This window comes from Phycodurus eques, chromosome 4, assembly GCF_024500275.1.
Source record: "Phycodurus eques isolate BA_2022a chromosome 4, UOR_Pequ_1.1, whole genome shotgun sequence".
Lineage (NCBI taxonomy): Eukaryota > Metazoa > Chordata > Actinopteri > Syngnathiformes > Syngnathidae > Phycodurus > Phycodurus eques.
This window is the reverse complement of record NC_084528.1, coordinates 26931205-26946590: the sequence shown is the minus strand read 5'-3', so window position 1 is coordinate 26946590 and position 15386 is coordinate 26931205. Positions and strand designations below refer to the sequence as shown.

Genomic DNA, 15386 nt, shown 5'->3' with positions numbered 1-15386 from the left:
TCGCAGGACTACCTCAATGAAATGTCCGGCGAACAAGGCGACGCAGTCTCCGTACATCTGCGCAGGTCTGGGAGCCAAAAAATAAGCTGGTTGTGGAAAAGCAGATGAGATACTCGCTAGCTACAGCTATTCCAATCGCCGCGAGTCTTAAAATATTCATACCAGCGGGACCACAGGACTGGTGGGGAGGAACAAGGGCAGCAGCCTAAAGTGAAGCTCAATCTTCGTCGCCAGAACGTTGTGTCCAATCATGCGCAGCCAACGGCTTCGTGATTACGAGTACTTCGTTTATATCACAACGTAAGATGCGCCAAAATCACGACATTTGCCTATATACGGCCGTACTATGCTACAAGCGTGTACATATGTATTATAACAAAAATGAGACCGCTAGTACAGGTAGAATTGAAACAGAGAAATGCTTAATTTTTTTAAAGCCTGCCTACGATATCCTATCATACAACACGCTATGATATGGAACACAAGATGAGACCAGCTGGTTTGTCGAAGAGTAAACATGCATATGACTAGGACTACCACTCATTGCAGCAACTACACCTACCGTAATGGTGAGAGTTGTATTTTCAATCATTTGTTTTAAAGTTTGTACGTCGACATATGTCTTTACGCGAAACTGGTCCGTGGCTCGAAAAAAGGTAAGGACAGCTCACTGAACCGTGCTGAAAAATATCTGACAGTATCTATGAATCGACTTCGACCTTGACTTTCATCACATAATAGTGAACTACTACAGTACACAGATGGCAGTTACGTGAAATATGTGGACTCACATACAAAGCGGCAAGACACCACCGTTACCATAAAACACTCGTACTTGTAAACTTAAGGTAGAGTGAGTTGACGTTTTTACATTTTACAAATGAAAATAGTTCACTTCTTTTTACAGTAGTGCAACTCAGGAATATTAAAACGTGAGATACGTGAGGTGCATGCGTGAGTCGATAGTAATCCTTAAAATACACTTTAGCCATTTGTCATAAAAGTTACGACTGAGTATAGGTTTAGGATTGGTGTGATTTAAATAAATTTTACTTCTAATAACATTTACCGTAGACTGTTCTTTTATTTCTTTGTTTTTGTAGTGAATATTCTTTCGTCAAGCAATTATTTGTTTTTGTTTTATTATCAACATTAGTTTACTTATTTTTACACTTGTATGGCTGTCCAATTTTTTTCTTCGTGTACATTTGATAAAGGTTTAACGATGGCAACCATTTGCCCCTTTTGACCAATTTTTATTATTCGCTGTGGGGAAAATCAGAAGTCGGAGTTGACCAGTGTCCTGTCCTTGTGACGTCTTCATCAGCCATTTAAGAGTTGGGCTCGCCAACCCAATTGGCTCGCCACTTTTGACAACTTATCTTTTCTGGTCAGTGAGAGTGAACCAAAGCTAGCCACAAAATCACAAGTCGAACAAAGCTTTACGACAACAGTTGTCCACCACTTATGGCTTGTCTTTGTTAAAAATTAAACACATTTGAACGTTACACTTGTTCCATTGATCCACGCTCACGGATGATTGGATTTGACAGGAAAGGTTAGACAGCGCTTGCCAGCTCACTGAGGGGTGTCACAGACATGCACGATCGGCGTCATCAACTTGAGCACGCACTGATTACTCCACGAGGCAGCAATAAGGAAGCAACCCCCTCCCTCCTCCCCCACCCCACCATGCACCCCTCCTCTGAAAGTGAGTCATGAAATATTAAATGCAGTCATCTGCTGAGATGGCTGAGTTGCTTGTCACGGCCTAACACTTACCACATGTCTAAACAAAGGTAAGTGCCCCCGCTATCCAATTAATCTTCAATTAGGGGTTCTGCTCTGTGCCTTCGCATCTGTGTTTTCCAGTCTGAGCTCAGCAGGTGGGGGTGTGGGGGAAGCATGTGTCCGAGGATTATCATGCCCTGGATAGATAAAGGATGCGTTCTGACGTTCACATGACAACTCGGATGATCGACACATCGCACAGCGACGGCTGAGCGCAGTCTATTAAAAGCTTTGTCAGTAAAAAACTAAACAAAACATGACGCTGTATTAAATGGACCAGCAGAAAATAAGGTTTCCATGTGATATGCTGAGAGACATTAGAGGCCTGACTGATTTATCAGGGATTGTCATGACTCTGGTGGGCTTTATATAACTAGCAGCTGACCGCTGTACTTCCCCATGTAGAGGTCATGAGGCCACCCTCTAAGCACTGCGGTTGTTGTTTTTCACATTAAGAATTCCAGTCCACTGTTGGGGGATCTAAGAGAGCATAAAAGAGAATCAGAGCTGTACAGTATGTGCGTCCCCTTAGAACCCCCCACCTTCCATCCACCCCGCCCACTGCAATCTGCGCCCGGTGGCATTGCGCCTTGGGCTGGGGTCTCTGTGCCTCTCACTTTATTAACAGAACAAGAAGTTTCTCTGTGCAAAGCAGTGAAAATCCCCCACTCAAACCTCCCCCCCCCAACTTCACTCCACTGCTGCACCGCCGTTGGTGTGCCGCGAGCCAGGAGCCGGAGGCGAGGGGAGCGTGGAAGGATAAAGGGATGAAGGAGGAGATCAAAGCTGGATGCATGAAAAACCTCAAAGCACACAAGTAAAAGAGGCACCACTCTGACCTCTGTCACTCAAACACACACACAGCGCCCACGTTGGCCTCTGGTTCTCCTCTCATGTTGTGGTCACACAAAGTCAAAAGCAGGGAGAGAACACCACTCAGGTCGTGTGAGCCTCTCAGCAGATGGCTTAGACCCGCTTGGTCGACTTAAAAGGCTGCCCTCTGTTGGTGGAATTCTGGCTCTTCCCTTTCATGTCAACACTATACTGTACTATATTTACTGCACTTTCTGTGACTCTTATTACATCTTTAAATGTTCTCCCTCACATTATTTTTTGTATCTATCGTGTGACTTGTTTACGCATGAACATGAAGAGCTTAGGGCATCAAACAATTCGGTGAAATAAGTCTCAAATACAAAAGTCATCGATTAAGCCATACGTTTTGGATTTTCAGTCCATGTTTTCTCCAACAAAACTTCTGTGGTGTGGTTATGAAGCTCAGAATTGTGTTATTAAAGTCAGTTAGAAAGTGTTGTATAAATAAAACAGCGGTAAAACTACAGTACCAAACACATTGTGTAAGAACCATTGTGAATTCATCCATTTTCCTCTGCATATCCAAAGCCGGGTTATGGGGGCAGCCCAAGCCACAATATTAGGCACAATCAAACACGATGCAATAAAAGGGCTGTGTCAGAAATTGTACCTTTACAAAGACACTAAAAGGAATTATTGTGGCGTAGAACTCTACTGCTCATCAGATTTGTACTGTACTGTATATGAGCGGTGCTAAATATGATCACATCTGTGTATTTGTATGATGCAATAGTTCTACATTACTGAATGGTAACTCGAACCACAATAAAAACAAATCTCGATACGTGTGTCAAGTAAGAACTCGTTGCACACAAATGAAGAAGAGAGGGGATTCTAGAATGTATTTCACTTTTAACCGGAACAGTCCACTTGCATTGGGGCCTCATGTTTCAGTGACCAGCTAGATCCAGGAGATGGCTCTGCACCCACAGGCGTGGTATGTAAGCTTATTCCTTGCGTGTCATGATTTTTCACCTAATAATGCAGAAGATTGTTTAGCCTTGGTGGATGTCTGCGCTAAACTGAGTGCAACTGAGGCAAACATTGGAAAGAATAAGAGACGCTTGCAAAAGTATTTGTTTCTTTAGTTTTAATATTTAATGTATAGGTATGCGTTTGAGTAATTGGTTTTCTTTTATTCTATGAACTGGTGACGAGATTACTCATCAAACGCCATATAAAAATATTTTCAATTAGAGCATTTATTCGGAGGAAATGACAGCAGGTCAAATAACACAAAAATAAAAAATAAAAGAGGTGCAGTGCACTTTCAGATCACAAATAATGCAAATAAAACAATAGTCATATTCTTTAAGCAACACAATATTATGTTTTCAATTAGGGAGTGTTGAGCAATCAATATTTCCTGAAATAATCATGATTTACAATCACAGCTTTCATGCACCTTGGATTGTGGTTGTATGCTACAGAAGGAAACAGGTTTTCTACTTTGTACTTGTTTTACAAGTCATTCTCAAAGAGAAATTTATTTAGCCTAATAGGATATTTGCCTGTCTTTTTTTTAACTTACTATCACAAAATCAATAAAAATGCTTCTTGTTAATTTTTATTTGTTTATATCTGGCTATATTGTCAGTCATCCAGGTCACGGTAATCTGCAAAATTTGAATCGAGGCAACTGGACTCTTTTTGTTTGTTGAATTTGTCGTGTTTTTTCCTGGTTCCCGAAAACGTTCAAAAATGACTTCTGCAATTCAGCTTTAAAGCTAACAATTTGGCTGCATGGCCACACTTCTACCCATGTAAAAGAAGCAGTTTATGTCTACAAGAAGCCGAGCCCAACTTTTCAATTCCCCTTTGGCCTGAAGGATCTTCTCTCCATTATTCATGAGTCCTCAGGTTGGACCCTGGGAACAAGCTGAGCGAGGCCCTGTGTCAATACGAAACACTGGCCGCCACAATGGGCTCGGCCCGCAACTACGATGTTGACAGACACCAACACAAAGGAGCTGAAAGGGGTCCCCCTCCGTTCTCACACACACTAAAGAATGAGTCAGTGTGCTGCCGCTCAGAGCACTGTTTGTACAGTATATACAGCTTTTGTCCATGGCCTCTGTTCAGCCATCAATGGGGCTTGAAGTGTTGATGAAAACCAGGAGGAAAGGACTTCTCTGCGGCTGCCAGACAGCGTTCACGTTCATTGGACGGCATCTGTATGTATGCAGATGAAGGCCTGCATGCACATTCCATCATACATCACAGCCCAGCCCAGCCCAGCCTCAATGATATGACGTAATTAGTGGTTGTCAATCTTGCGTACTTTAGGACCAAGAAATACAATACTGTACACAATGGACTTATCACCAGTCAATTGCAGGGCTCATATAGACAAATGACCATGTATACTCATATTCACGACTCTGGACAATGTTTTTGGAAAGTAGGAGGAGTACCTGAAGTAAACCCTAGCAAGCATGGAACATGCAAACTGTCGAGAATCGAACTCTACAGCTGAGAACTGTGAGACAAACAAGCTGACCGTGTCGCCCTTGACTGACCATCTCTCTTCAAACGTGGAGACTCGAACTGCGGCAAGTTTTTAAAATGTTTAAAATTCAAGGTTTGAACTGTTCAAATAGTTGACATGATTTGCACTAAACATCTCAAGCAGACTGTGATTAGCTGGCGACCTAGGGTGTCTCGCCCAAAGTCAGCTGCGAAAGGCTCCAGCCCATCTGTGACCCAAGTGAGGGCAAGAGGAACAGAAAATGGATGGATGACTCAAGATGACGTTTAAACCTCTATTTCTATTTCAGACTTACCAACGCAGCATAGATAAATTAAAGGCGGCTATTTTTCTGCACATAACACAAAATCGTTGGTCGCAAGAGAACTCAATAACATGCAACTACATAGTCTGTAACTCACTGCCCACTTCATTAGGTACACCTGCACATTATATATGTGATTCAATACAAGACCTTGCATTAAATATTTTTGTATTTACCAATTTAATAATGATATAAATCAATGTAAAATTACCGTTTTTAATTGATGCTGTCAAGATGTATGATTGAAGAATGTTTTAGTGCAAGCTGCAGTAGTGTCAAACTGCATCATGTTAATGCTTTTACTAAAACGTTGTTACCTTATACAAGATAACAAAAACATTTTACCTGCCTCTCCAGCATGATAATTATATAAAGGTATCATTTTTCATGTAGCTCTTTCATTGGGTGTCGCTGTGACAGCTATCAGGGAGGACAGTTATCAGGGAATGGCACATGCTTTTCTCACGCCATCAAGTGGTAAGACCTAGTACTTACAGAAAGACGTGATAAAACAACTTTTTGTAAATTCATTGTAATTTCATTGCTAATTTAAATCAAATACTTGAATTTTGTAAGTGTAATTTCAAACGCAGAAATATGCTAATTGGACCTAAAATGTAATGATACAATGATTGATGAAAATGCATGCAGGTATTTTAGGCCAAAATGAAATGAGCATTATAAATTGGTTAGGGTGGCACGGTGGCATAGCACATCCACCTCAAAATTCGTAGAGTTTGAGGGATTCAAATTTGGGCTCTGGCCTTGCTGTGTGCAGTTTGCATGTTCTCTTCGTGCTTGCGTTCTATCTTGTACCTGGTTTCCCAACATTCCAAAAACATGCATGTGACTTTCATTGAAGACTAAATTGTCCTTAGGTATGAATGTGAATGGTTGCTTGTCTATGTGTTATTTAATTGTTGTATTTACATACAGCTCTAAAGACTCAAAATGTCCCCTAAATTAGCATATCTAAGTGTGACAACTACACTAACTTTAACAATGCTTCCTAACTTTCCACCGGATTAAGACGCTACCATGGCTAGCCCAATTTTCAGACCGGAACCCCACTGAAAACGTCTGGCGCGTGACCAAGAGAAAGAAGGATGGTCAGACGCCATCAAACAAAGCAGGTAGTAGGAGTGGCATAAGGTCACACAGCAGCAAATGTAAAAGATGGGTGGGGTGCGGGTGCATGGCCAGACTTGAAATAACTTGAAAAAGGAAACACTTCACCCCATTCTGGGGTGACACACCAGAATTTCATTTGAAGACACGCCCTTTAATCCCATTGTCCCCATAGCAACGGGACCACCTGCTCCTGATTGGGCTGCTCTGCATCAAGCACACGCTCCACCGGGCTTCAAATTGAACATTTCCTCAGTGTGTCACTCTTGTCCTCCCATCTGCGTCCTGCACCCGAAGGGAGCCTTGTATTTTGCGCTTCGGAACCAAAAAGTCGACTAAACTCCGCCATGGTTGAGCAGTTTGTTGGAACCTGGAAGCTGACAGCTAGCGAGAACTTTGATGAATACATGAAGGCTATCGGTAAGGATAAATTTCACAAGTTCACTTTGGTGTAGTTAGATGATGAGTTTCCTGTAAAGCGGTGGTAAATAAATCCAATTTTGTTTGGTACGGAGGTGTGGGCTTCGCCACCCGGCAGGTGGGCAACATGGCTAAGCCCAATCTTGTGATCAGCGTGGATGATGCTGGCCTCATCTCAATGAGGTCAGAGAGCACTTTCAAGACCAAAGAAATCAAGTTCAAGCTGAATGAGGAATTTGATGAGACGACAGCAGACGACCGACAGACCAAGGTGCGTTTTCAATAAAAGCACTGACAAGTCATTTTGCATGTAATGAAAGCTAATGCTGCCTGCAGACCCTCATCACGTTTGAGAGTGGCAAACTTGTGCAGAAGCAGATGTGGGGCGGAAAGTCTACAACACTGGAACGAGAGATTCAAGATGGCAAACTAACAGCTGTATGTTGCGAAAGGTTTTCAGAAAATTATCACTAGATCAAGATGTTTTAAAAAAATAATAATAATAAAAATCCTTAACCATGTAAATCCTGTTTCTGCAGAAATGCACCATCGGTGATGTTGTTGCCCTGAGGACTTATGAGAAGGGGGCTTAAGTCCTGTCTTTCATCAATGAATAAACTACAAAGGACATTTGCATAAAATAATTACAATAAAATTGTTTCTAAACAAACTTGAATTACTTTGTTGGAATAAGGGGTGATTTGTTTTCTATTAAAATATGTTGGAAGAAATTATTGTGCACTTCAGTCTGTTTAGTACCACAGTCATGAAGCAATGATTCAATAATTGCTGGTGTGAAAAATATCCATACAAATAAAAATCACATGCGGCCCAGTTGAGTTAGCAAGTAAGACTTTGAGCATTCTTGAAGAATTAAGTTTAAAGGCTTATTTTGTGCTTAGAAATTGAGGGTTGACCATCTGAACGGGATACTACAGCTGCTTGCCAGTTTAAGACTTCAGACTTTGTATAAGAGGATTTTTTTTTTTTGTGTGTGTGTGTGTGTGTGTGTGTGTGTGTGTGTGTGTGTGTGTGTGTGTGTGTCATGCACTAAGTCCCCTTGGGTCTGTCTGATTAAACTGCTGGGATTTGTTTTCTTGACAATGGTCTTTTGTTCAAGCAAGGATACATGTCCTAATATCAGCGTCGACTCTTGTGACAGGGTGGTGGTGGGGCCAAATTCCTCATTGGGGTCAATGCAGTGGCCCCTGACTTGCTAGGCCTCTTGTCTTGGATGCACAGAGTGGAAGTAAAGCAAGTGCACTTGTCCTAATTAAGCCTCTTTGGGGCAGTGTGCTCCTGGTGTGTCAGACTCCATGGACTTGTTGACTGGCGAACATAATCGCCTCTTTAAGTACGGGTTTTGCGGGGAAAAAAAAATCTTGGTTAACATCTCAAGACTGATCTTAATTTGAACATTGTTCTCCAAGGATGCGTGAGACAATTATGAGTTAATCCAGGGGTGGGCAAAGTGTGACTCCAATCTTTAATCCGGTCCACTGAGCATTTACATTATCAAGAGACCTATGTGTTTTATGTTAATTTGGCAGTTTTTCCTAAAACTGGTTTAAAAGTATTCAAAACCACTCATGAGTAAAGCCGATAGCGTCATCCTTGACCACATCCGAGGACATTAAAATACGGTATTTTGCAACATATTTGAACTTTTTTTGTTTTACCTCGTCTATGAGTGACTTCGGCCAACTGTCCGTTTTAAAGTTAATTACAATTTATTTATTTATTATTTTTTTTTACATTAACAATGACCGATTTGGCCTGTACCGTTTTCTAATACTGGGAGAAACTGAATGTGGGATGGTTTATTTTTTTTAAACCAACATTGATTTTGTTTTAACTCTACAGCTTACGTAATAAAATTATTAAGTAAATAAACACGGTTGAATTTACTCCTTCGTTATATCGTACAGTTAAAAAACAAACAACAAACATTGTAACAACTCCCCTCGGGGCTTGTGTGTTATAGTCTTCCGGACCGGAATGACGTTGAGTATTGCGTCACCCTCGTCCAACATGGCGGACACGGAAAACACAAACATGGACTCCAGTAAGAGTAAAGCTTCTCCGAATGCGCTTAAACGACGCGTCGAAGAAGATTGTCAGAGAAAAGACCAACATAAAGACGAGAAAGACGCACCCGAAAGCTGCACCACCGCGGATTACTGCGAGAAGTTGCAGGCGTGGATGTGTCAGTACTCCACTGGCTATGTGACTTGGCAGAGCTGGCTGGCGGCGTCGGCAGCCATGTCCTATCCGTCTGCTTTTCAATCGGTCAACGGAACGTCGACGACACGTCTCGAGTCCAACGCACAGTACTTCGGTGCCCCTTTGTCGCCCAACGCGCCTGCCTCGGGCTCCCAGAGTAGCCGGCAAGGTGAGGCCGCGGGCGGGGCTGCGGTGCCGACTCGGCCGCAGCAGCAGCTGCCACAGGAGAATGGAAATGCACGGAGGCCAGGTAAAAGGAGGAAATCATCACATGGAAGATATATAACGTGCAATTACTACATTGTCCACCTGAGTGTCTTCAAATTGCATGGACTGCTTGACCCAGACTTGTAAAACCTCTCCCCAGGTCGAGAGTACACAATCCCCTCACCTCTCCAAAGACTCCTGGCTGAAATTGTGGATTTCTTCATACTGTTTTTCATTAAAGCGGCCATTATTATCAGTATTATGCACCTGAGTGGAATCAAGTAAGTTTATACAGTGGCAAAGATGACGCCTGAGCGTTGTTTATCGTACAAAATACATTCCCTTGCTTTTCCTTCTTTTAGGGATGTGTCCAAGTTTGCCATGCATTTTATCGTGGATGAAATAGATGAGGAAACGTCGATGGAGGAGCTGCAGAAAATGATGCTGGTTGCTCTTGTGTACCCGATATTCGTCTGTTTTTACGAGGTAAGGACTAACGAATCACGAGTATTGATACATCCTCTGGTCCTAACAACACAATCCGTTTGGAGAAGATGGTCAATGTTCAATGTATAAACCATTTTCCCATCCACCCATTATTTTCTATCGCACTCGTGAGGGTCATTGGTGACTTTGGGCCAGAGGCAGGGTACGCCCTGAACTGGTTGTCAGTCGATCGCAGGGCATATAGAGACAATCAACCATTCATAGTCACACCAACGGACAATTTAGAGTCTTCAATTAACATAACATGCTTGTTTTGGGAATGTGGTAGGAAGTCAGAGTAAGTCATGCCACCAACAATTTTCCTAATAGAAATAATAAGGTAAAATGAGTAACTAAGTTTTAAGTAAAATTGTAATATTTGTAATGGTCATACGCAGACTATACGAAAACAATTACATTTAATTAATAACAACAATTATTATGAAGACTAAATCAACCACATTTTTTAAAATGAAAAATGCATTATGCAAAGGTGATTTGTGTTGCAGATGTAAGTTTCACTTCTTGATAGCTTTCTTAGTTGTTATGTGACATTTTATGTATGTTATGCTTGGGATTTTCAAACTCTGAATTGTCTGAACTTGCGGCCGTTTGGCATCAAATGTTCCACAATATTTCTTCTGACATGCTTGTTTAATGATTAAGAAACGCATGTACTCCACATAGTTGGGTTAAATTCTAGACATACTCTAGCCACTTTTATTTGGCAGTCCTTATTTTCCCTCCTCTGAGCTGACAAGGTAATCAACCACTGATATTTCTCTGCAGATTGTATGTATTTGGGGGGCAGGTGGAGCCACCCCAGGAAAATTCATTATTGGACTTCGAGTTGTGACCTGCGACTCATCGGTTCTGGTTCAGCCCAACCGGGTCCTCGTGGTGCCGGCAACTGATGTGTCGCTGTCTGCGTAAGTGGAACGATTTTTTCCGATAAGGATTTTAAAATGTCATTAATGTATGTGTATTTCAGGCTAAAGTACTTTTCCAGCCCAAGATATACATATTAAATTTGGAGTTGTTTTTTTTAGGGCTGAAACGATTAATTGAATACCATAAGTAATTCGATTACAAAAAAGGTTGCCGCAAAATATCTGCCTTGAAAATTTTTGGGTCCCTAACAAGTAAGGTTTCACTGGTCTCATTATTGACAACCTGACACAGAGGATATGTATATAAAAGTATGTGTGTGTGTGTGTGTGTGTGGGGGGGGGGGGTATCCGTGGCTGCAGAGAGCTGAGGTCAGTTATTATACTCCAGCGCGATTATGTTGGGGGAGGGGGGGAACTCGTAGTTTGAAATATATATTTTGTGACACCAGTACTGGAACTAAAATGTGGGGAGTTTTGCTGCACGTTTTGAATGGGAAGAATAGCGCCATCTAGTGGTCAAACCTGGTAGCCGGTACATTAAAAACCTACTGTTAGAGCCCTGCCATAAAAAGCACTTATTAATTTGCACCACCACCTATTTTTTTTATTTTTATTTTTGCCTATATCATTAGTTTAAATTGTAAATTTACCACCAACTATGATCCCAGATATTATTTTAAACTCATCTTACGACATTTCCCTTAAAAATAAATGACTTCCATAGTATTTGCTTTGGGAAAATACGCACAGCAAGTGTGAGGGCACTGGAATGTATGCCGCCTTTGCAACCCATGAAAATAGCAGTTGTCAAGCAATACTGAGACTTCTGTCCTTTGTTAGCTGGAGCTTTTTAATAGCCATTCAGCAGGGCAAAAACATACTCGCTAATCTTAGCTCTCACCCGACTTAAACATTTTTGTCTCTCAGTCGAGATGGTTCACTGGAACATACTTCCTTGTCACCAATTCAGACTGTCCGATTAGCCAGGGATTTGGCGTCATTTTGTGGGATCTTGGGCGTTACAGAACGCTCACAAAAATACACAGGGAGCTGCGAATACGTGAGCAAATATCTGAGGATGGGTTCCATAGAAAAGAAAATGTAATCTAAATTGAAATCTAAACAAAGGATTACATTTGTTTACAATAAGAGCAATTGGGCTCCAAAGTTGGATTGCAGCAGTAATTTTGGTCTTTTTTGTGTGTATCATTGCCATGTTACGCTAATTTAAGGAGCACAGATCCATCCATCCATTTTCTGAGCCGCTTCTCCTCACTAGGGTCGCGGGCGTGCTGGAGCCTATCCCAGGTGTCATCGGGCAGGAGTCGGGGTACACCCTGGACTGGTTGCCAGCCAATCGCAGGGCACATACAAACAAACAACCATTCGCATTCACATTCACACCTACGGGCAATTTAGAGTCTCCAATTCATGCATGTTTTTGGGATGTGGGAGGAAACCGGAGTGCCCGGAGAAAACATGCAAACTCCACATAGGCGGGACTGGGGATTGAACCCGGGTCCTCAGAACTGTGAGGCTGACGCTCTAACCAGTCGCCCACCGTGCCGCCGGAACACAGATGACAATTGTAAATAATAAAGAATATCCTCTTGCAAATTTTACCTTCAGTGTATTTATTGAACACAGCTATAATGGCGGTTGGAAGATATATGAATCTCATGAGAGAAATTAAGATGTCCAGCTCTCTGACGATGCCTCTTTCTATCTTTCCTGACAGATCAACTGTACGAGCCCTCAGCAAGAACTTTTCAATCGCGTTCTTCTTCCCAGCTTTTGTCACGCTTCTGTTCTTCCAGCACAACAGGACTGTGTACGACATGGTCGCTGGCACCATTGTTGTCAGGCGCTCCAGGGTCAGATGACCCAGATGTGCAGCACCACCGCTTGCAAAGCACACCGCATAAAGTGTTGGAAACTAAATCTGTGGAGGACTCAACTCTGGTCAATGTGCACCAGGGCTCCATTAATGAGGACAGAGAGGTTCTTATGGATCGGTGTGCCACAACCTGTGTTTGGTTCGTGTCTGACCCAACAGCTGCATGGGTATCTGTGCCAAGTTCACGTCTCTTAAAATATGTGGGGGGAATGACATCTGCTCTTTTCATAAACACATTTGCCTCTTTTTCAATAATATTTCAGATCAGGGTTGATTTTGTTTGTTCACGCTATATTTAAGTTACTAAGCCACGTATTTATAAGATGATAGCCCCAGTATGTTTTTGTGTATTAACTAGTTTGAAACGTTGGGCCTTTGGGACTATGCTCAGTGTTTCAGGTGCTCATGTAGGCTACTGTTGTTTCCTCAGCTTGGCATGTTGTGGTTATCCACATGATCTTACTAGGATATTGTATGAAAAGTTAAACACCCTATTGTGGTTGAATTGGACTAAAGTGGAGTCTCTAAGGTTGTACACAATCTATACCAGAAATCAAGTGACTGTATATAATAATTTTTTTTTCAGATTTGGAACAGATTTCCCTTTAACTATTGGAAATAGAAACGATTTCTACGACGGCTAAACTATCGTTCCATAAAATCGTTAGAAATGGTACAGGCAATAGTCTAAGCTACAGTTTAAGATTCTTAAATAGAAAAAGTTAACCCCTCTTTATTAAAAAAATTTAAAAACAAAGTGAGTCTTTAATGACAAAGAAAGGTGTAGTATGCGGATTTAAACTTTCTTAACTGTAAAAATAAGTTAACCATTGTTAAAAGAAAAATTAAAACACTCCCTTATAATTTTATTAAATGATGACATAAAAGTGGTGGCACTGGAGTCTCACTACTTTGAAAGTAAGTAATGGAATAAGTATCATTTAAAAAAAAAGCCACTAAAAGAAAAGCTGATGTTCGCAAAACGGAGCTCTTAATGAGGTACACAGGTCAAGCTAGAAGTGTTGTATCAATATTTTCCCTCTTATCTTCTAATTGCCTGACCTCAGGGACATTCAGTTTAAGAGGTTACAACCAAGACCCCAGCAGTATGATTATTATAATTTTTTTAAATTTAGCTTTTGCACAAAAGAAATCCCGCTAATTTAACGAGAACAGGCTCAAATACAGGGAATACACATTTGTGTACTGTTGTCCAAATGACCACTAAGTAACTGCATGATTAACATTTGCCATTTTGTTGAATGTGTGTAATAATTCTTTGGCTCAGTTGATGCAAGATAGAGTGCCACAAAATGTTATTTAACTGTTATATAAAGTATATATATATTTTTTTTTATCACATTTGCCTTCTATTCTGGCTACTTTGATTTTAAAACATTCTGACTAGCAGTTGGCTTACTTGTTTTTATCAAAAATATTTGCTGAGAAATGTAAGTCCTTTTTTCGTCTTTTACCCCTCAGTGCAAAAATGCTCTAAATTCTACTAACAAATGATTAATTCAGAGCAAATAAAGCTTAAATGTTATCACACATCGAATGCCCTCATTTGAGAAGTACAAAAAAGTGTGAAAATAATGCTCTATCCTATCTTGTTTTTATAAAATATGGATATTTAATAAGTGACTGACCTTAATATGAGTATTTACAGAAGATTTCACAAATTGTCTCTTGCTGTTTCAACTCTTAGCAATTGCAGCACAGTAATTGCATTATTGAGACCTCGACACCAAAATGCACATACATAATTTTTACTATTATATATTATATAACATGATGAGCCCTATGAAACCTTTGTTGTCTTTGCTATCAAACGTAGACTGTTAAAAGATAAAAGTTGTTCTAAAAAAAGATGACATCTTTATGAATTCGGCGCCCCCTAGTGTACACTTACTTGTCATTCACATGCATGATGCAGTGCAGTTGTATAGCTTGTGGCTCTCATCCAGAGTGGGAATGTGAGGGAATTTTATGAGAAAGGACCCACTCATCGCTTCAATGTATGACGAACCTTTATGTAAAACTATCTCATTGTGCTATAAATCTCTCCACGGGTTAACCAAGTGCCACCACTTTCCATTAGCTACAGCAATAATTTATATAAACTGCTGTGGGAGTCGACCTTGTGTTTGTAAATTAGAGTCATAACTTCATAACAGTTATGATACCAACAGTAGTTGGATAAATCCACAGAGTAGTGGATGGCTAGAGTAATCATATTTGTTTTTTTTCTTAATCTATCACCAAAGGTGTCAGAGGTAAAGTTGGGACCTTCTAATGCAATATAATACATGCCACTATGTACAAAGTCTTACGAATTAATTAAAGCGCTCTGTCTTTGCTTTCAAACTAGAATCGATATCAGCCATGTACAACCCCAATTCAATGAAGTTGGGACGTTGTGTTAAACATAAAAACAGAATACAATGACTTGCAAATCATGTTCAACCTACATTGAATTGAATACACTACAAAGACGACATTTAATGTTCAAACTGATAAACTTGATTGTTTTTAGCAAATGATCATTAACTTAGAATTTTATGTCTGCAACATGTTCCAAAAAAGCTGGGACAGGGTCACGTTTACTACCGTGTTACATCACCTTTTCTTTTAACAACATTCAATAAATGTTTGGGAACTGGGGACACTAATCGT

General features: G+C 40.8%; 3 protein-coding genes across 3 annotated transcripts in view; 2 read left to right on the top strand and 1 right to left on the bottom strand.

Annotated features, from left to right (window-relative positions):
• LOC133401662 (hairy/enhancer-of-split related with YRPW motif protein 1-like) overlaps nt 1-14448 on the bottom strand; it is a 27612-nt gene extending 13164 nt beyond the window's left edge. Inside the window, exon 1 of the mRNA XM_061674892.1 lies at nt 14360-14448. The gene's annotated coding sequence lies outside the window, so the exon portion shown is untranslated. The remainder of the gene's footprint in view (nt 1-14359) is intronic.
• On the top strand, nt 6829-7802 carry fabp4b (fatty acid binding protein 4b). Its single transcript, XM_061675761.1, has 4 exons — nt 6829-7007; nt 7103-7278; nt 7344-7445; nt 7547-7802. The coding sequence occupies exons 1-4, from the start codon at nt 6935-6937 to the stop codon at nt 7598-7600; spliced, it is 405 nt and encodes a 134-aa protein (XP_061531745.1). The 5' UTR covers nt 6829-6934; the 3' UTR covers nt 7601-7802.
• LOC133401661 (protein FAM8A1-like) lies at nt 9033-15386 on the top strand. The gene is made up of 5 exons (XM_061674891.1): nt 9033-9480; nt 9598-9718; nt 9800-9923; nt 10713-10852; nt 12552-15386. The coding sequence occupies exons 1-5, from the start codon at nt 9039-9041 to the stop codon at nt 12694-12696; spliced, it is 972 nt and encodes a 323-aa protein (XP_061530875.1). The 5' UTR covers nt 9033-9038; the 3' UTR covers nt 12697-15386.

Bases quoted from the DNA above. Each gene is read 5' to 3' on its own strand.
- fabp4b (XM_061675761.1), top strand. From the start codon at position 6,935: ATGGTTGAGCAGTTTGTTGGAACCTGGAAGCTGACAGCTAGCGAGAAC. The intron at 7,008-7,102 runs GTAAGGATAAAT...TTTGGTACGGAG, and splicing joins TGAATACATGAAGGCTATCG to GTGTGGGCTTCGCCACCCGG. The intron at 7,446-7,546 runs GTATGTTGCGAA...CTGTTTCTGCAG, and splicing joins AAGATGGCAAACTAACAGCT to AAATGCACCATCGGTGATGT.
- LOC133401661 (XM_061674891.1), top strand. From the start codon at position 9,039: ATGGCGGACACGGAAAACACAAACATGGACTCCAGTAAGAGTAAAGCT. The intron at 9,481-9,597 runs GTAAAAGGAGGA...ACCTCTCCCCAG, and splicing joins TGGAAATGCACGGAGGCCAG to GTCGAGAGTACACAATCCCC. The intron at 9,924-10,712 runs GTAAGGACTAAC...ATTTCTCTGCAG, and splicing joins TATTCGTCTGTTTTTACGAG to ATTGTATGTATTTGGGGGGC.